General features: G+C 44.6%; 2 protein-coding genes across 3 annotated transcripts; one reads left to right on the top strand and one right to left on the bottom strand.

Annotated features, from left to right (window-relative positions):
* Positions 1-604: 604 nt before the first annotated feature.
* Positions 605-2,123, bottom strand: LOC310872584 (gamma-crystallin M2-like; the record flags this gene model as incomplete). Its single annotated transcript, XM_083784575.1, has 3 exons — positions 2,030-2,123; positions 1,306-1,548; positions 605-886 (listed from the first exon to the last, which is right to left on the bottom strand). Exons 1-3 carry the CDS (start codon positions 2,060-2,062, stop codon positions 605-607), a joined length of 558 nt encoding a protein of 185 aa, XP_083640701.1. The 5' UTR covers positions 2,063-2,123.
* A 2,715-nt stretch (positions 2,124-4,838) lies between these two features.
* Positions 4,839-19,324, top strand: inpp5e (inositol polyphosphate-5-phosphatase E). Of its 2 annotated transcripts, none has more exons than XM_083783595.1 (15): positions 4,839-4,961; positions 6,227-6,463; positions 8,102-8,311; positions 8,746-8,908; positions 9,242-9,362; positions 9,930-10,100; positions 11,266-11,389; positions 11,910-12,007; positions 13,405-13,529; positions 14,682-14,801; positions 15,036-15,143; positions 15,734-15,895; positions 16,272-16,387; positions 17,510-17,646; positions 17,753-19,324. In XM_083783595.1, the coding sequence occupies exons 2-15, from the start codon at positions 6,308-6,310 to the stop codon at positions 17,883-17,885; spliced, it is 1,944 nt and encodes a 647-aa protein (XP_083639721.1). In that variant the 5' UTR covers positions 4,839-4,961; positions 6,227-6,307; the 3' UTR covers positions 17,886-19,324. The 2 variants fall into 2 exon arrangements, with proteins under 2 accessions (XP_083639721.1, XP_083639720.1); XM_083783594.1 differs by having other exon boundaries at positions 6,227-6,478.
* The last annotated feature ends 1,420 nt before the right edge of the window (positions 19,325-20,744 follow it).

Raw genomic sequence — 20,744 nt, 5'->3', positions numbered from 1 at the left:
CAGGAGTATATTTCTATATTGCAGTATTGATACTTTTACTTAAGTAAAAAAAAATACTTTTTCCACCATTTAAATTAAATTAAATGGTGCATTTACATAGATTGTGCATTACATTCACACACACACATTCACACACTGATGCCAGAGGAAACCATGCAAGGTACCAACCTGCACATCGGGAGCAATTAGGGGTTCAGTGTCTTGCTCAAGGACACTTCGACACTAACTCTGGGGGAGCCCGGGTTCGAACTCATGGGAACCTTGTGGTTGTATTTCTAACCTTATTCTCAGTCAAATAAAATAAAGAATACAAGAACCGCCGCGTCGAGCGGTCGGAGTGAGGTCGGCGGAAAAAAGTGGGGGCGAGAGAGATGGAATAGGGGCGACCGCCGTATCCGTTACCCCCATCCGGTCACTCTACCCCTGAGCCACTGCCGCCACCATTGATATTCACGTCTCATTACAACTCTCAAATGTCACAGAGGAGGAAGACACGTGGCAACAACATGACGGACTATATCGGCGACAAAAGGACACACAATCAAAGGTCAAAACAACTGCAGCTTTTAGTTCATGACAGTTTTATTCAGTGCAAAGAGAGAGTCTAGTAGCAGGAGTCCATGATGCGCCTCATGCTCATGAACCTCATGCCCTGGCTCATGCCCATGTTCATGAAGTTCCTGTACTCGCCGGGCCTCATGTACATCATCCTGCCCCTGTAGTGGGCCTGCTCGTACATCAGCCAGTGGCCGTCCATCACGTTGCAGGACATGCAGTTGCTCATCTGGTAACGGTCCATGATGTTGTCGCAGTCGTCCATCATCTCGTGGCTCATTCCTCCGAAGTTCTCCTTCTCGTAGATCTTCATCCTGTAGTTGCCCCTGTACTGTGGATCACGACATGGGGGAGAGTGGGTTGGACTTTTGCTGGAATGTATATAGCTCGGCTCTTATAACCTTTAAACCCATTTAGGCCAGATTCTACAAATGTCTTATATAAATCATAACAGTCTTAAAATCCTATGATTCTATATCAGTGGTTCTCAAACGTTTTTATGTCAAGGTGCCTCGATTGACATGAAAATATGTTGTTCCAGGGACATCCCAGAAGCAATGACACGAGTTAAAAATGTTCACTGCCTGTGAATTAATATATATTCAAAGATTTGAACCACATTTTCAAGATCTTTCAAAACAATAGCATCTACAAGCTCGTAGCGCGGCACTCGGTGCCACGCTTATATAAGCTTGTAGACAGCTAAAGTCAAAAATAATGGTTGGTTGCGGCCCTACAGTCTATACTTACCATGGGAATCATGCGGCAGGACCTGATCTGCTCAGTCATGCCCATCATGCTCATGTAGTCGGCGTACTCGCCCCTCCTCATGAAGTACTGGTTGCCCATGTAGTTGTTGCGGTCGTACACCATGAAGCAGCCCCTCTCCACCCTGCAGGACTGGCACCTGCTCAGGTAGGAGGACATGTCGGCGCAGTCGCTCTGGCACTCATAAGAGCGGCCCTGGAAGTTCCTCTCCTCGTAGAAGACGATCTGCAGGAGTGGTGGTGGTGGTGGGTGGGAGAGATCTCGGTTAGCAATTGGGTCCCATTTTGTGCATGCATGCTCACGTGTCACTCGCATTAACCCTTTGGATATTTTAGTTACGTGCTTGAAATTCAGACTGGTTCAGTTCTGTGTGAAACTGGCTGATGTTTTATAATGTCTTCAGTTCTGGTTATAATGTAAGCATAATCTATCACACAACTAAATGGGTTCTGGAGACTAAAGTGTTATGGGATATGGCAGGCTCTGAGTTTTCAGAGTTCTCATCTCATTGACTTGAGCTTGTAGGCTATTTGAACTATTTTAATAGGTTTTTCAGAATAGTAAAAAAGAAAAAAGGCAAATAAGTTTAGGGATAAGGGGTAAGGGGTGGTGCAAGATATAGCCCCAAGTGTTTGACTGTACTCTGTACCGTTTACATTTCTGTCCAATAAAGTGTTCAATAATCAATCAATGAATCAAACGGTACCTTGCTCATCATGTTCATGCCGGTGGAGGTCATGTTTGCTGGTCAGTGGGGGCTGCTGGTGCTGCTTCTCTTGCTCCTGAACTGTACCCTATCTGGTTAACATTTCCCTTTTATATACCTGATCCGCCACGCTGGCCTTTTGTCCTAAAAAATAAATCCCCTGAGCCAGCAACATGCCATAGAAATCCATAGAGCAACGGAGGCGCGCGGCGCAGGCCGCGTCATCTACTGTACACGATCATTTCTCGTATACAGTACAGTATGGCCCACACAAAGGCCGCTTTGAGAGGGTTAACAATCAGCATGTAACACCTTGACATTGTTCGCTCATGTTCGCTATTGGTTGTTGGAGTGCACTGGTTGAATAAGCACACCATTGTGCCAAGTTTGCAGAGCTCAATGCTACTGTACAAATCCTGTGGTTTTGTACAGTAGCCTAGCGTGACGTCAGCCTTGCATGCATGCCCTATTGAGCGTTTACACAACATGGGACCACATGGAAGGGTCTACCGTATTTTGGTCCCTTTTGTGCGGGCTCATACTTAGATTAACACATTTGACTGTGTAATGTAGATAGGACAGTTATGTATGTATGTAATGTAAAAAGTATGCATTGGCCTACATGGCATTGAATATAGGCACATTGAATATAGAATAATACTAGAACATTTAGCATGAGTTACATCCTGAGAAGGTTACACAATAGTTTGATTATTGCATTATTATCTACCAACATGGGTTAAGTGAATGTGTCAGGTGTACCAGCACCAGAAAAAATAAGAAAAAAGGCTGCACACTCGTAGCCACGATGCTGGACATTTCTATGGTCATGAAGTGTGGGTCATGAGCGAAAGAATAAGATTGCGAATACAAGCGGCCGAAATTAGTTTTCTTCAACGGGTGGCTGGCATCTCCCTTAGAGATTCACTTCAGTCACACGAGACAGAGTCGGAGGAGTAGGTGGTTTGGGCATTTGCTTAAGATGCCTCTCAGGCGTCTCAGGGAGGTCCTTGAGACATGTCCCACTGGGAGGAGACCCCGGGGCAGACCAAGGCGCAGTTGGAGGAAACACATCGACACACTGGCCTTGCAACGTCTGGGGATCCCCCAAGAGGAAGTCACTAATGTTGCTCTGGAAAGGGAAGTCTGGAGCACTCTGGTGGAGCTGTTGCCCCCGTGACCCGACTACGAATAAGCGGTTCAAGGTGGATGGATGGAGAAACCAACATTTCGACCTGTGAGGTCTTCTTCTTCCCTGAAGAAGACCTCACAGGTCGAAACGTTGGTTTCTGTCAAATACATTGTGTGCAGCCTTTTTCTTCTTTTTCATTGTTCAGTGCCTTTAGCACCTCCTCATGTTGGTGTTCGCCCTTCTCCTGCTTGTGTAGCACCATAAGCCACATTGCCACTATAACAAATAATGACTATCATATTTGACTGATGTAACTTGATGAACTTAGATGAAATATAAAACCAAAATTCTCAAACATTTTCATAAAATGTACATTTACAGTAGGCTATGTTTTATTTCCATAAAAAGTTTGCAAATGGAAAGAGTGTGCACTGCAAATGGAACCAAATGGACCCTTCCAGGTCCATTTTCTTCATTGATTTCAAGGTGAATAGTCCCAATAATAATACACAATCCAGTCTGAATGATGTGCTTGGCTGTGTTGGTTTTGATTGATTGAATTATTTATTAGTTTGCAGAATTACAGTACATTCAAGCACAACTCAATACAAAAACTGTTAACTGTGAGTGGACAACACCATAAAGCATTACACTTGTTTGAGGGTCCACCGTTTTCAATTCATCATAACATTTAGAGACGTACAAATATACACTGTATAGCCAAAAACAGGAAATCATCATAAAGGAGGTAAAAAAAAGGGGAAAAACATATACAGTACTGTGAGGGGAAAAAGGGGTGGGTGGGAGATTCAAATTTTACAGGGGCCAGTTTCGAATTGCAGCCGTCCGTAGGTGCCCTTTGAGCGTTGTTGAAGAAGTCAAGGGATTCACATGTCTTAATGACTGTTGGTAGGGCATTTTTGTGGCATAGGAGCGAAATTAATGTAGTCCCTTGTTTGTGCCGAATCTGGGTTGCACATGGTTTGATTGCACATGGTGCTGCTATGCAGTAGCCCTGTGACAACCGATGGCTGTTTGCATCAGGGTCCTGCATTTTCAATTCATCAAAAGAAAATAAAGACAAATATACACTTCTATGCAAAAATAAATAAATCATATACACTGTTAGCAATAAATAAAGGAGAAGGTGTGCAGTATGAAGTACATTTACTCAAGTACATTTTCATACATAGGCCTACAGTATAACTGTATTTCTATACTGAGTATTACATTGTGGTATTACTAGTTTACTTATTAAAAATACAGTGTAATACGGTGTAAAGTAACTAATTAAGTACATTTACTCAAATACTGCACTTAATGGCATTTCTATCTCTGGGACCCCTAATTTAGATTGCAAAATCAATGTTAATTTATCTCTGAGAGTGTACAAATGGAACCAAAACGGACCCGTTCTCAGAGTTACAGACCCATAAGGGTCCATTTGATTCCAACTATGGGACCCCCTGGAACTCCCTCAAGGACCCCTGGGGGTCCCCGGTCCCCGCTTTGGGAACCACTGCCCTATCTATGATAATATCACTGACCCCGTTGTTGCACGTCGTACGACGAGCCTTACACCACAAGGGGGCGCTGTGACCCATGTTCCTCTCTTGGCAACGCGCCGTGTTGTCAAACGTTGCTAAGGAAGTAGTTGCGAGTCATCATTAAATGGAATGCTAACGCTAGGTAGCTAATCCGTTAGCTCGAACAAAGTATTCCATATCTGGAACTATTTCAAATGAGACAGGTTTAACTGTTGGCTGTTCCCTCTGCCCGTCCGCTTTGCCATGGTCCGAGGTAACTGAACCGTGAACTTTTAAGTCAATAACAATACATTTCATGGTGTTTAATGATTAAAACTGTATTGTTGTCATTAGCAGTGTGCTAACCTTATTGCTAGCGATTTTAAAAACAACCCATTAAACTAACCAGGCAGTGATCATCACGTGCTGATCATCAATTCTACCTATTGCTGTACTTTCTATTCGTCACTTCCAAATACTAGTGTTGGCTTCAGCATAAGTACAGGCTATCTATACCTTAGATACCCCCCTCTGACTGTATGATGGAGTTGAAAACGCCTGCGTAGCGACCATAGGACTTTAAAGTAAACAACTGTAAAAGTTTACACACTGCAGGTTCGGCTACGTTGCTGATGTTTGAGTTTGAGGTTTGACTCGCCCACTTCCAACCGATGCAGGCCTGCATCATTCATCAATCATCAGTGACTCTCACACTTTTTAACCAGGGGTCATCAACATGTTATGATTAATTGAAAAGGGTGGAACCTCTTGTAAACAAGTGTAATGCTTTATGGTGTCGTCCTCCACTCACAGTTAACAGTTTTTGTATCGAGTTGTACTTGAAATGTAGGCCTACTGTAATTCTGCGAACTATACATACTTCAAAGTTCAGTCAATCAATAAAAAAAACAGTCAATGTCCAACTTTTGTCCATACACGGAGTCAGTGGCAAATATCTTGTCCGTGGATTAAAAAAAAAAAAAAAAACATATAAAGACCCAATTACTGAATGTTAAGTCCCCATGGTTTTCGATTCTTTCTTATTTAGAATATGTATGACACTTATTTACTAATGCCACTGCACTGTCTGGCACATTAGGACTGGAGTCACTAGTACAATATTGGTTTTATTTGCAAAGACCCTTAACTCTGAGAGCATGCCTGTTATGGACATTCAGGGCTATCCATTTGTGTTTCTGGTAATATTATTGTCCACTCGTTTTGTATGTCCGTTGACAAAAATGGAATGCTGATAAAAAGGTTTTTATAACCTCAAGGAGGATCCAATATTTATCCCAATTTAAATAATTGATGAATACAAATGTTATTTAACTCTCTGCAAAGGGAACAGAATGGGTCCATTTGGTTCCAGTTGCACACCCTCTGAGTCATAGATCTGGACGTGTCCAAACTGTCCATCAATCATTTAGCTGGGGTCCTGGGAGACCCCCTAGAACCCCCACGGACCCCTGGAGGTCCCCGGACTCCACTTAAAGAACCACTACATTGTGAGTCTATAACTCTATCCCCCTCTTCCAGCTCCTGTTAGCTGGCAACCGGCAGGACAAGTGGCCTCCAGCTGACTGCTGACCGCAGGTGTTGGACATGATGTGAGGGAGGATGACAGAGAATGGGGAGGACGCCGGCAACCCCTATCCCCTCAGTAGCGCTACTCGGTCCGGAGGGGGCAGTTCGATCGTCAACAGGCCACTCAAAGCCCCCTTAGTGGACCCCAAAACCTGCAAGGACCTGAAGGATGCCCTCAGACCCCTCCAGGTCAGGGAACTTGAGGTAGTAGTGATTAGTACTTTTTACTTTAGAAGTGCTCTGTTACAAGTCAAAGTCTCAAAATATAATTCCAGTAACTGCTCCTAAACCATCTGCATCTGGTGCAGAAATAAGACAACGTCCCAACTGATATCATGGGGGATTTTTTATTTATCCCAAGCGACAAAGTAAAAAACTGCAAAGAAATCACATAATATTTTTTAACCAACAATTAATTATTACCACATGAAATTATGAATGCCCTTATCAGTCAGTCATGCTGTCTTTTTAAGTGTCCATGAATTGTCCATATTCTCACAATGAAATGTCCACATGTCACAAATACACGATGCAATGACAATATAACTTTTACAGACACAAAACAACTGGGAACATACCATATGCGCCTTCTGCACAGACTTTTAGGAGTTAAGTTCTTGTTCTTATCTTTTGTGGAGACTCTCTGACATGAAAGAGCTTCTCTCTTCACCTCTGCTCTGTTTGTTATGCCCAAACCCAACAGGTGATTGAAATGAGGTGATTAGCTGCTTAGGTGAGCCAGGTGTGACTGGCGCCTAATTCAACCTGCCAGTGCCCATGAAACAGAGCACAAATGCAGAGCACAGTAGATGGCACTATCTCACCATACATACACCATACAAATAAAATATACAGTTTGTTGCCCACAAAAAAATAACCCACTTCTTTACACCTGTAAACATGTGATGTGACAATAAAGACGGTCCTGATTCTGAGCTCAAGCGGTTAATAATATATATGTTTTGCATTCATAATCTTAATATGCAACGTAACTAGTAATTAAAGGCGTCAAATAATTGTCGTGGAGCAACAAGTCCAATCATTTGCCCTGAGAGATGTAGCACAGTAGAAATAGTGGAGTAGAATTAAATGTATCTTTAAAATTGCACTTTAAGTTGAGTCCATGAGATTCAACCATAGACTGTAAAAAATATGGACAAAGCGTTCCCCGGGTCTAACATGAACGTAAAATGAAGCCTGTCAGTCCTTGAATTGTAAGTCGCCATCTTTCTAGATCCGTTTGGGCCCAGCTGGCCCGGCTGGCCCAGACAACGAGGCTGGACTTCCCCCCCCTTCTTCTTAGTTGGTTTTTATTTTGACTCGAGTGGGTGGGGAATCCCGATCATAAACTGTAACGGTAGCCACGCCCCTCAGAACATGCGCGACTTTATGGTAATTTATTTTATAAATGGGACCATAATTTTCCAAAAAGAATATTATGACATTAGAAATGAGACTTTAACCGGGGAGGGTGGGGTATATGTGGGGTTGTTTGTCTACAAAAATTGAAAATCTTATAAATAAAGTTATAAAAATAAATAAATAAATAAAAATAAAAAAAGAAATTAGACTTTAAACTAGTGACCGGAAGCAAAAAGTATTCATGACCATGTTTATTAAGGTAATACAGTCTAGGTGAAGTTGGGCCCAAATACATGGACTTCTATGGGGCTATGGGTTTTTTTGGGCCCAATGACAGCGCCACAACAGGCCATTATATGAACTTTCAGGAAATCCCGATTTCCTTGTGGCTTCACAAAATATCTGTCTGACTGCCCCCCTGGATTCAACGTACTGTGGTGTTACTGTGTCCCACCACGGCTGCAGGTTTCCCAACACCCAGAAAAGGGCCCTCCTCCTCCTCCTTACCCAAAGCCCCACCCCCCGCCTCGGCCCCGGCCTGCCGGGTTGGCGAAGGTGGGCAAGGACGGCGCGGCGGCGGCGGAGGAGGCGGTGAGAGGCCGGCGGCTGAGGAACAGCGAGGAGAGTCTGACCGACGCCGCCGAGACCACCGGCTCCTCCACGGACTCCCTCAAGGTCTGTGTTGACTTCCTCGACTAATACCCATTCTGGGCGGGAACCCATTTTGGTGTTAGCATTATGCTATGCTTTAGCTATTGAAAAATAGCAGATCTACAAGCTCATAGCGCGCCACCGAGTGGGCTTGTAGGTCTGCTATTTTTTAGAAATCGAAGAACGACTGACATAGAAACATAGCTTTTTCAGAAAACTGTCAGGATGTAGAAGACATTTTTAGAATCTGATCTCAGGTCAAAATGGGCTAATTGTGCTGAATATAAGACTACGTTTTTTTTCTGTTTTTTTCTTGTTCTGTATCCTGAGTAGGTGTTCCCTATTAATATAGTTAAACAATAAAATTGTGTAAAGCACATTGAACTGCCGTCTGCCGTGTTAAATTGAAATTAAATGAAATGTGCTATATTACAAACTTTCCTTTCCTTGCCCTGAAGGAGGACCAGACGACGGGGTTCGCCCTCAGCGGTGCCGTCAAGTCCAGGAACGGCAAGGGCCTCGCCATGCCTCCCATCGGCCCCCGCGAGCTCCGGGCCAGGGGCCACAGTCTGACGGAGTATGAGATGACGGGGCCCCGCAACCCACCGCACGACCCCACAGGTATTGATGTCATTGAACATCATTACTTTAGTTTAGTTGTCTATTATTTTTGAGTGGTGCAACCACTCCTACAACCAGCAATGTCCGTATGCGTGTGTATCTGAGCACGAGTATATGACTTATTAGTACCAGTAGGGGGCGCCAGAAACAGAGAGAGGGATAGTGCCTGCTACCTGCTAATGAGAGAGAGAGAGAGGTGTGATTTCTTTGTTGTACAAATAGTATTTTTAGTTAACTTTGATAACCAGTAGTAACTTAGCAAGGCAATAATCAACATAAATAATGTACTATGGCCAAATGAAGCCATATTTCATCTGTGCTAACTCTCGACAGGGGAGCGGGGAGTGAGGTCCGCCAAGGTGCGCCTGTCTCCCGTGCAGTCGACGGGGCCTCTACCCGCGCTGGAGAAGAGCTTTGCGTCGACCACCTTAAGGACGGCCAACCGCATTGACAGGTAGGGCTGTCATGATATATATATATATATATATATATATATATATATATATATATTACACGACTAATTGGCACACAGAGAATTTGCGACTAACAATTTAATTGTGGTTTTGTCTTTGGAACAGTTAATGTTATGAATAATAATTACATTTCTGTTTGCGTCGACGCATTGCGAGCTTGTAGATCGGCTATTTTCAAATGGCCGAAATGTATACAGTGCTGAAGTGTTTAATGTATGTTTTCTAATAATAATAATCAATCTACAAAGTAACCAGTAACTGGCGTAAAAGTACAATATTTGCCTCCGAGATGCAAGTGGAGTAGAAGTCAAAGCATTGGAAGTTGGAAATACTCACATCGAGTACGAATACCTCAAAATTGTACTTGCATTATGTTATGCTTTAGCTATTGAAAAATAGCAGATCTACATTTTGAAAAATTGAACGACTGACATAGCTTTTTCAGAAAACAAAAAGACATTTTTAGAATCTGATCTCAGGTCAGAATGGGTTAAACACAGTACCTAAGTAACGGTACTTAAGTCCCTTTCCACCACTGCCTTTGCCAGGGACTGCGGCGTGGATTTGGGCGCGCCGGCCAGAGGCGAGCGCAGCCTGCACAGGAACCTGAGTGACAGCCGGCTCCTGGAGAGCATGTCGTCGGACAGCGCCTCCGTCTGCTCCCTGAGGTCCACCCTGAGCGTGCTCAACCCCATCAGGCCGCAGGACGTGAGGAACAGGTACGGCGTGGGCTCTAGAGGCAGTGGTTTATATGGCCCAGGACGGTTAGCTCAACCGTCTGGGCACCTAGGTCGCGAGTACCTAGAAATTACTGACGTCTTTAATAACTTTATACTTTGAAAAGATTTACAAATAGTGGAAATAGCTGATCTACAGGCTTGTAAGCTTGTAGATCTGCTATTTATGCATTTGCTATTTATGTTATAGGTGACCACTATTTCTTCGCCGGTACCTTGAAGTCATTGGCATTACTAAGGTTATGTTCGGACCCAAAAAGAACGGATCATGTTTCAGTGACAGTTTGTTGTCAGAGAGCCACATTTGGCGAGTTCAGAAACTGAGGGCTTCGTCGCGTCAACTAGCATCTCGTCCTCGTCCCGAGACCGACAGCGCTGAGTCAGCAGCGACTCAGCGAACGAGAACAAATTGCAGTTACCGGCTGACTTAATGTTCACGCCGCCTCCGCTGGCGCTTTAATCTCACTTAGTCCACCAGCCAATAGGAACGCTCCGTTGGTGCACAACACACCTGGAGCTGCCGCGTTGGCGGCGAGAGTTCTCTCTCCCCCTTAACGAAGGCCTCAGAGGGTTGGTTGCACGGGTAAAGCGGAAAAGGAGGGGGGCGGGGGGGATTAACCAGCTAAGTCCGAATTTTAGTACTTCATCTTGCACCGGTGTTACGTAGCTAATATGGCCGAAGATATATGTCAAGATTGTTCTAAAATAGCGGATATACAAGCTCACAACGTGTCTTGAGCTTGTAGAACGTCTATTTCTGAATAGCTGAAGGATAAAATAGGGTTAAAGTGATTAAAGTGATTGTGATGCTATTTTAACACGTTTCGCTGGAAACCCCAGGAGTCCCCAGGACATTTTGTGTTGTAATCCTCTTAGTCTAAATGTCTTGTCTAAACTGTACCTCTGTGCTGTTTACCTTTATGGCTGATAAAGTAATCAATCAATCAATCAATCATTTTGAGAGACAGTGCTTTTCTAGCACAGCTTAAGGGCTGGCCCGCCTCCTTGGCGGGGAGAAGCTGAGATGCAGGCAGACTTGGGGGATGGGGGGGTAGAGGAGTTGAACGGACGCTGAACGGATGTTAGGCCAGCCACCCCCCTTCCTCCCAATATTCTCGTACTGATGACCATGCTCTCCGTCTGGCAGGAGCTTTCTGGAGGGCAGCGTGCTGGGAAACGGCGCCCTGCTCGGGGCTGAAGAGCTGGACCGCTACTTCCCGGACAGGAGGGTGGGCGTCTACATAGCCACGTGGAACATGCAGGGAGAGAAGGTACTGGACAGGAGGGTGGGGCGTCTACTGTACATACAGTAGCCATGTGGAACATGCAGGGAGAGAAGGTACGAGACAGGAGGGTGGGGCGTCTACATACAGTAGCCAGAGAAGGTACTGGACAGGAGGGTGGGGCGTCTACATACAGTAGCCACGTGGAACATGCAGGGAGAGAAGGTATGAGACAGGAGGGTGGGGCGTCTACATAGCCATGTGGAACATGCATGGGGAGGTCAGGTCCATGCTGTGTCCCCATAGAAAGATATTTACGTTCTAAGAAGCTGTGTCCCCATAGAAGGATATTTACGTTCTAAGAAGCTGTGTCCCCATAGAAAGATATTTACGTTCTAAGAAGCTTTGTCCCCATAGAAGGATATTTACGTTCTAAGAAGCTGTGTCCCCATAGAAAGATATTTACGTTCTAAGAAGCTGTGTCCCCATAGAAAGCGTAAGCTTTTATTTTTTCCATTTCCTGGCACATGTGGGGTTCCAAACTAACTGCGATTGTGTTTCCAATCAGGGGCTTCCAAATAACCTAGATGACCTGCTGCTTCCCACCGACTCTGACTTCGCACAAGACTTTTACATTGTCGGTGTCCAGGAAGGCTGTCCGGACAGGTAGGCCACACTGCAATATGAGGATAAGAGGACAATGCTCTTGGTCCTCAAAAGAGAAATTGTTGTTTTTTGGTAAAAAAAAAATGTTGCTGTCGGGAAGAAACCACCTAACTCAATTTTTTAGGTTTTGGATTTATTTTTCTCCTTAAATCACTGCTACACACCGTCTGTGTGTTGGTTAAAAATATATTGAACCGGCATGGGCCGTGGCTCAGCGGTCCAGGCACCTTGGCTGGTAATCCAGTCTGGCAGTTTGCCACGGGTTCAACTCCCGATCCCGACGGCCTTTACTGCATGTCTTCCCCCCATTTCCTGTCAGGCTGTCCCTCCATAAAAAATATAAAATAAAGGTGAAAGACACAAAAAAAACACCACCTTTTTCCACCACCTCTCCCCCTCTCATGCAAGTAATTGAAAATATATGTACTACGGATGTTAAGGTAAACCTCTTTAGAGCTTATTGCACCCCTCTCTACACAGCTCCACTGTGGGTAAAGTACAAGAAGGAGAGGTTACGCAAACTGCAAGTAGCCTATAATGACTGTCTTCGTATCCTGTTAAAAAAACCAAGGAGCACTAGAGCCAGTGGGCTTTTCTGTTCATTGGGACTCACTACTTTCATGGCTCTGTTGAGTAACTTGACATTTAAATTCATGAGCAGGCTGGATCGCTCACTGAATGGACTCATTGGTCAGTTGACAGACCCAGGCCGTAGTTCTGTAAGGTACACTTCTACCATCAGAGGACACTGGTATAAGTGCCTCGCCTAGAGTGGTAACCTGTGGGGCTGGGTAAATGTACTGTATATATATATATATATATATATATATATATATATATATATAATTCTTTTTGTATTCTCTTATTTGTGATGTACTGTCTTACCTTGTGGGCCACGAGCCTGTAATAAAGTTTATATAAAGTCACAACACCAACCACAACAGCCCCCCTAGTGGAGAAAAATAAAACCTCTGGGAACTGATTAGTATTGTGCTGACTTCAGACTTGTACTTTGTTGCGCACCGAGGTCATGCACCAAAAATAGGCTCACAATGGCAGAAAAGGCAAAGCATTTATAAAAAAGCTTGTTGTGATGTTGTATGTAGATCTATTGATCTGCTATTTTTGGTGCCTCAATTTAGGGTTAGGGTTAAAAATAAGGGCAGAAAAGTCTAAAGTAAATGCATTCATAATATCGCCGGCAATAACTTGTTTGTGTCCGTGCGTGTTTGTGTGTGCGCGTCCATCCACGTGCGTGGGTTGGTGTGTGTGTGCGTGCGTGGGTTTGTGTGTGTGTGCGTCCGTGCATGTTTGTGTGTTTGTGTGTGCGCGTCCATCCACGTGCGTGGATTTGTGTGTTTGTGTGCGTTTGTGTGTTTGTGTGTGCGCGTCCACAGGAGGGAATGGGAGACCCGTCTCCAGGAGACTCTAGGACCGTATTACGTCATGCTGTACGCGGCAGCACACGGTGTCCTGTACCTCACTGTCTTCATCAGGAGAGACCTCATCTGGTTCTGCTCAGGTCAGAACAGTACTGTCAGTCGGGGGGGGGGGGGGGGGGGAGTCCAATGTTTTACTTAAGTGAAGTATATAAAAAGCAAGGCTTTTGCACACCTAAAAAGGAGACAACCAAGTGCCCAACGTCATGAAAAAGAAAAAGAACACGCGCATGGTTCCCTATTAAGGTTTTTCACTGCATTTTCAGACATAAAGATAGCCTGATGAAGGCCGTATAGGCCGAAACGTTGCTGGTTCTCTATTAAAGTTTTTCCACTGCATTTGAAGACCGTGTGCAGGTGTTTTTTTCTTTTTCACTTCAGTGAAATGCGACACATTGTTGTGAGCTTGTAGACCGGCTACTTTCAAATGGCCAAAATGTGTATAGGGCTGAAAGTGGTTATGTTTTGTAATAACAATAAAAATCTACAATTACCCAGAATCACTGAGAAACCAGGCTCAGTGTGACGTATCCTAGGCTGTCCGAGGAAAACCTTGTATGTCTTAAAAGTTATCCTAAACGGCGAATAAAACAATGAAAACATAACTCGTGTTTGGGAGGGAAAGAGGTCTTTATCAATCAACTCGGGTAACTCGTGAATGGGAATCAAATCAATGTGTTCATAACTTCATATCAATACATTGCGGTATTGAAATATAGACGCCCCACCAAAAAAAAAGAGAAAACACAAATGGTGATAATAGGGTAAGTGAGTGTGTGACATCGTCATCATCAAACCCGGAAGAAAAAACGACTTTCTGGCCTTGACAGCCCATACATCCAAACAGAAAAGTCCTATCTGATTGCATTAAATAATGTTAAACTCACTTTGCCACTCGATTTGCCATTAACTTTATCCCATTCTGAACGGGCACCCATTTTGGTGTCAGCATCATGTTATGCTTTAGCTATTGAAAAATAGCAGATCTACAAGCTCATATCGCGCCACCGAGTGGCACGATACGAGCTTGTAGGTCTGCTATTTTTTTTAAATCAAAGAGCGACTGACATTTCTAGAATCTGATCTCAGGTCAGAATGGGTTAATCAGACCAGTGTGTGTCCAGTGGAAACCTCGTATGAATCTGATCTCAGGTCAGAATGGGTTATGCATGTGCATGCCCTCTATTGGTGATCTACAGTGTTAAAATGTATTTTGTTACTGCCACCTGACACAGAGGTGGAGCACGCCACGGTCACCACCAGGATCATCTCCCAGATCAAGACCAAAGGGGCCGTGGGCGTGGCCTTCACCTTCTTTGGGACGTCCTTCCTCTTCATCACCTCCCACTTTACCTGTGAGTATTGCATCCTCACCACGTGATGACGTTCATCCCTGCAAAATGTATTCTTACTATCAGTCTACGACCATCGACCATAATTCACACACACACACACACACACACACACACACACACACACACACACACACACACACACACACACACACACACACACACACACACACTGTAGTAGTCACCGCACGGCACAGCATCACAACTGCTTTTGAGCCTATTTCCTTTCTCTTCCAGCTGGAGATGCCAAAGTCTATGAAAGGATCCTGGACTATAACAAGATCATTGAAGCACTCGCTCTTCCCAAAAGCCTTCCTGACACCAACCCATATCGCTCTACAGCCTGTAAGTCTGTCTGTGTCCACCAATCGCAAGGCTTCATGTGTTTGCGGGCTGAGATTCTGCAAGCTGTGTAACCCATTTAGACCTGAGGACGATTCTACAAATGTCTGACAGTTTTCTGAAAAACCCTGTTTCTATATTGGTGGTTCTCAAACTATTTCATGTCAAGGACCCCCAGAATTGTATGTATTTGGCCTGGAAATATGTTGTTCCAGGGACCTCCCAGAAGCAAAGGTTTGAGTTGAAAACGTTTGCTCTGAAAGAATATATATTCAAAGATTTGCGCCACATTTTCACGAGCAGATCTACAAGCTCATAGCCATGCTATTGATGGTTATGATATATATACTCTGGTGTTATTTACCTGTTTATTAACTAATTGACTTGTAGTCTACTAACCTGAGAAAAATGGATTTCCCCTGTGGACAATGAAGGCTATCTATCTTATCTTAAATTAATTAAATGGAGCTGAAATATACTGTTTTGTCTTGATAAAAAATCCTCTTGAATCCAGGAGGTTGGTAACGGTGAATTAGCGGTACTTGTCAACACTCAGATGATGATCTCAAAGCCCTGTTGTTCCTCCACCACAGCTGACGTCACCACCAGATTCGACCAGGTCTTCTGGTTCGGAGACTTCAACTTCCGCCTCAGTAAAGATCGCCCGGGCGTGGAAGCCATCTTGAGGCAGACGGTCGGCACGGACATGGACCTCCTGCTGCAGCACGACCAGCTCGCCAAGGAGATGAAAGACGGTACGACTTGCGCCCAGCCGTTGGTTCGAGTGCGTTACTTAATCCGCGTCCACGCAAAAATAAATCACTCCTTTATGATAAAAGAAAACACAAATACCAATGTGAATAGTAATTGTATTAGAAGGGCCAGTTTTGAATACTCTCAGTGTTACAAATGGATAAATTAGTATTTTCATTATAGGCGAATAAAATAAATGTTCTATATATACAGTATATATATACACACACACACACACACACACACACCAACGTTTTGTCAAGTTGACAACACGTAATATTGCGTGTTTGCTATTTAGGAAAATAATGATGGTTAACCTTTGTATCTCTCCTGTGTGTTTGTGTGCGTGCGTGTGTGTATGCGTGACATGCTCTCTAGGTTCTATCTTCAAAGGCTTCCAGGAGGCGTCCATTGACTTCCGCCCCACCTATAAGTTTGACATCGGCTGTGACGTGTACGACACCACGACCAAGCAGAGGACTCCGTCATACACAGTAAGGCTGTGCTTCTCAAGCCTTTTCATGTCAAGGACCCCCAGCTCAGTGGCCTTGTGGTTAGTGTCCGCCCTGAGACTGGGAGGTTGGGGTTCAATCCCCGGCCGGGTCATACCAAAGACTGTAAAAAATGGGACCCAATGCCTCCCTGCTTGGGGAGTAAGTCCCTGCGACATACTAGCGTCATGTCTAGGGGGTGTACTTGTACATCATGTCCAGGGGCTGTACTTGTACATCAAGCTGCCTCACGCTACAGAAACAGGAGATAGGCTCCTGCCCTATGGGCCTCATGGCTCGGCAAGGCTACTTACTTACTTACCCCCAAAAGTATAGGCTTCAGATGACCTTCATTTGTAAGGGTTTTGACAGGGACTCTTCTTCTGAAAACAATAACTTTATTAAATTATCTAAATTATTGTCTCCACCAGGCTGAAGGCATGGTGGAGACCAAATCATTCATTACACACTATCTCTATAATCATGTGTTCAAGACGGATATTTCATATTCCATCCTATTTGGCTAATATTGACTTTCAAAGTTTGCAGGATTGGCCCGTTTTGAACAAGAATGAGCCTCAAATCATCCAATTGCCATCCAAGGCGTAAGAAGAAATGGCACCCTTTTCACATTGGCCTATTATAAGCGCCATATAGTATTCAATCAATGCCTCTTCCCTGTGTCCACAGGGCAGGATAGTGTTCAGGAACAGGCAGATAGATGTAGATGATCAATGCCTCCTCCCTGTGTCGACAGGGCAGGATAGTGTTCAGGAACAGGACGGTAGATGATCAGATAGATGAGTAGATGATCAGTAGATGATCAATGCCTCCTCCCTGTGTCCACAGGACAGGATAGTGTTCAGGAACAGGACAGTAGATGATCAGATAGATGAGTAGATGATCAGTAGATGATCAATGCCTCCTCCCTGTGTCCACAGGACAGGATAGTGTTCAGGAACAGGACAGTAGATGATCAGATAGATGAGTAGATGATCAGTAGATGATCAATGCCTCCTCCCTGTGTCCACAGGGCAGGATAGTGTTCAGTAACAGGACAGTAGATGATCAGATAGATGAGTAGATGATCAGTAGATGATCAATGCCTCCTCCCTGTGTCCACAGGACAGGATAGTGTTCAGGAACCGGACGGTAGACGACATCAAGGTGGTCAAATACGCCAGCTGCTGCAGCATCAAGACCTCGGACCACCGGCCCGTCATGGGAGCGTTCCAGGTCAAACTGCGGCCGGGGAGAGACAAGTGAGTCCCGGTTGATTTTAGACATGCTGGCTTCTATGGATTCAAATGGTTGAGAATAACAACACATGTACTCTTCTATTTGTCTGTGTGAATGTGTGTCTGCCAGCATTCCCCTGGGTGCGGGCCAGTTTGACCGGAGCCTCTACCTGGAAGGCATCAGGAGGAGGATGAGCAGAGAGCTGCAGAGGAAAGAGGCCATGAAGAACCAGGGCAGTAGCACCGTGTGCTCTGTCTCCTGACAGGAGAACCGTCTGCTCCGTCTCCTGACAGGAGAACCAGGGCAGTATTACCGCCTGCTTCGTCTCCTAACGGGGGAGTTCTCTGGAACCACACCCAGACCAAAATGCTCTCTGAAAACCACCCAGGAGGAGGGAGGGAACCCCAGAGCACACGAACAAAAGAACCAGAGGAGGTCCTAGTGACTGAGCAGTGGTTGGCTGCCCTCGAGCGGGCGTTGTTGGTAACTGTTGTCCTGGTGATATTCCGGGGCAGAGGTGGATGCTGGCGGCTGCGAGAGGTCAGGGACCTCGAGGTCAGACTTGGACTGATGTGTGTGCACAGCCGTCTGGGTTCTTATTTATGTAGTCCCACTCTGCACAAACGGGACTTGTCGGTCACACACCGTGACGTGACGCGATTAACCGTCGAGAATGTATAATTGCATCGTTTTGTTTTTCTAATTATTTTGTATTTAACGAGCAAGGTTGATGAGGACCATAATGCTAACCAACTAAAGGTTAACCCTTTTGTCTAACGCTGCATTAGTGTTCAAATGCCTTGACAATGCGGTAAACATTAGATAGGGAAAGGTTTTGAGTTCCCAGCTGCGTGCTTAATACGCCTATTGCCGAATTAATAGTCCGTTGTATGAAGGTGTCAAGTGGTGAAAATAGCTGACCAGGAACGGGGACAACACATTACTGTACCTACACAGACTACACAACTTTTTTTATGATATTTCAAAAGACAAGACAGTGTCAAATTACAGGGAGAGCTAATTGATTTGATTCCCTGGTGATCAAAGCCATTTTCTTCAAATGATCTGTGACCTTGATTGGATAATTACAAAGTGGTTCCGTGCGTCAGTTTTATCTGCCGATCGTTTTGCAATGCGCTCGTTGCCTAGAACTGTCATCTTTGGACGAGAATATGAACGCATAATACTCAGCTAAAAGGAATTGTGATGCTCGTGGTCCTTGCATGAAGATCAGTGAATCAGGTGTCATTAACTCTTAATCATATGAACCCACATGTCCCTTTTCTGGGCACGTCAGAATAGAACATTTAGTGAAAATAGCTGATTACAAGCTTAAAGGCCTATTCATACTCCAGTTTTAGGTGATAAGGTGACCTCTGAAACGATGGTTAGTAAAAACAGAGATGTGTTGCGGTGAGTCGCTCACCACAGCGTGACGTCCATGTCATTTTCGGTGGTCACCGTATCACCTAAAAGTGGTGTTTGAATAGGCCTTAGTACGTACAGTATTGTGAACTTGTAGCACGGCTATTTTGGGAGAAGACATTTGGGGTTGTGAAAGAGGTCAAGCTTCAATTTATATTTTGTGTTATGACTGTCGGACACGAAATTAGCACTTCTGGACTGGACTGGTGAGCAACAGTCATGCAGAAAACTACGAATTACACTCTGGGTTAAGTGCCTGTGTTGTCTTGTTCATGGTCTCTCGGTTTACTCAGGACTTCTATGTACATCATTTTCTAGAACATCTCTGACATACTGTAACTCCACATAATAAAAGGTTTGAAACTTAAGAGTGGAATTTGATTTTCCAAGATTGAACAATTTATGGTGGAGAACCGTCTGCTCCGTCTCCTGACAGGAGAACCAGGGCAGTATTACCGCCTGCTTCATCTCCTAACGGGGGAGTTCTCTGGAACCACACCCAGACCAAAATGCTCTCTGAAAACCACCCAGGAGGAGGGAGGGAACCCCAGAGCACACGAACAAAAGAACCAGAGGAGGTCCTAGTGACTGAGCAGTGGTTGGCTGCCCTCGAGCGGGCGTTGTTGGTAACTGTTGTCCTGGTGATATTCCGGGGCAGAGGTGGATGCTGGCGGCTGCGAGAGGTCAGGGACCTCGAGGTCAGACTTGGACTGATGTGTGTGCACAGCCGTCTGGGTTCTTATTTATGTAGTCCCACTCTGCACAAACGGGACTTGTCGGTCACACACCGTGACGTGACGCGATTAACCGTCGAGAATGTATAATTGCATCGTTTTGTTTTTCTAATTATTTTGTATTTAACGAGCAAGGTTGATGAGGACCATAATGCTAACCAACTAAAGGTTAACCCTTTTGTCTAACGCTGCATTAGTGTTCAAATGCCTTGACAATGCGGTAAACATTAGATAGGGAAAGGTTTTGAGTTCCCAGCTGCGTGCTTAATACGCCTATTGCCGAATTAATAGTCCGTTGTATGAAGGTGTCAAGTGGTGAAAATAGCTGACCAGGACCGGTGACAACACATTACTGTACCTACACAGACTACACAACTTTTTTTATGATATTTCAAAAGACAAGACAGTGTCAAATTACAGGGAGAGCTAATTGATTTGATTCCCTGGTGATCAAAGCCATTTTCTTCAAATGATCTGTGACCTTGATTGGATAATTACAAAGTGGTTCCGTGCGTCAGTTTTATCTGCCGATCGTTTTGCAATGCGCTCGTTGCCTAGAACTGTCATCTTTGGACGAGAATATGAACGCATAATACTCAGCTAAAAGGAATTGTGATGCTCGTGGTCCTTGCATGAAGATCAGTGAATCAGGTGTCATTAACTCTTAATCATATGAACCCACATGTCCCTTTTCTGGGCACGTCAGAATAGAACATTTAGTGAAAATAGCTGATTACAAGCTTAAAGGCCTATTCATACTCCAGTTTTAGGTGATAAGGTGACCTCTGAAACGATGGTTAGTAAAAACAGAGATGTGTTGCGGTGAGTCGCTCACCACAGCGTGACGTCCATGTCATTTTCGGTGGTCACCGTATCACCTAAAAGTGGTGTTTGAATAGGCCTTAGTACGTACAGTATTGTGAACTTGTAGCACGGCTATTTTGGGAGAAGACATTTGGGGT

This window comes from Protomyctophum parallelum (genome assembly GCF_964188405.1).
Source record: "Protomyctophum parallelum genome assembly, chromosome: 15".
In the NCBI taxonomy this organism is placed as follows: domain Eukaryota; kingdom Metazoa; phylum Chordata; class Actinopteri; order Myctophiformes; family Myctophidae; genus Protomyctophum; species Protomyctophum parallelum.
Note: the sequence above shows the minus strand (reverse complement) of the source record. Positions and strands in the feature narration are given on the sequence as shown.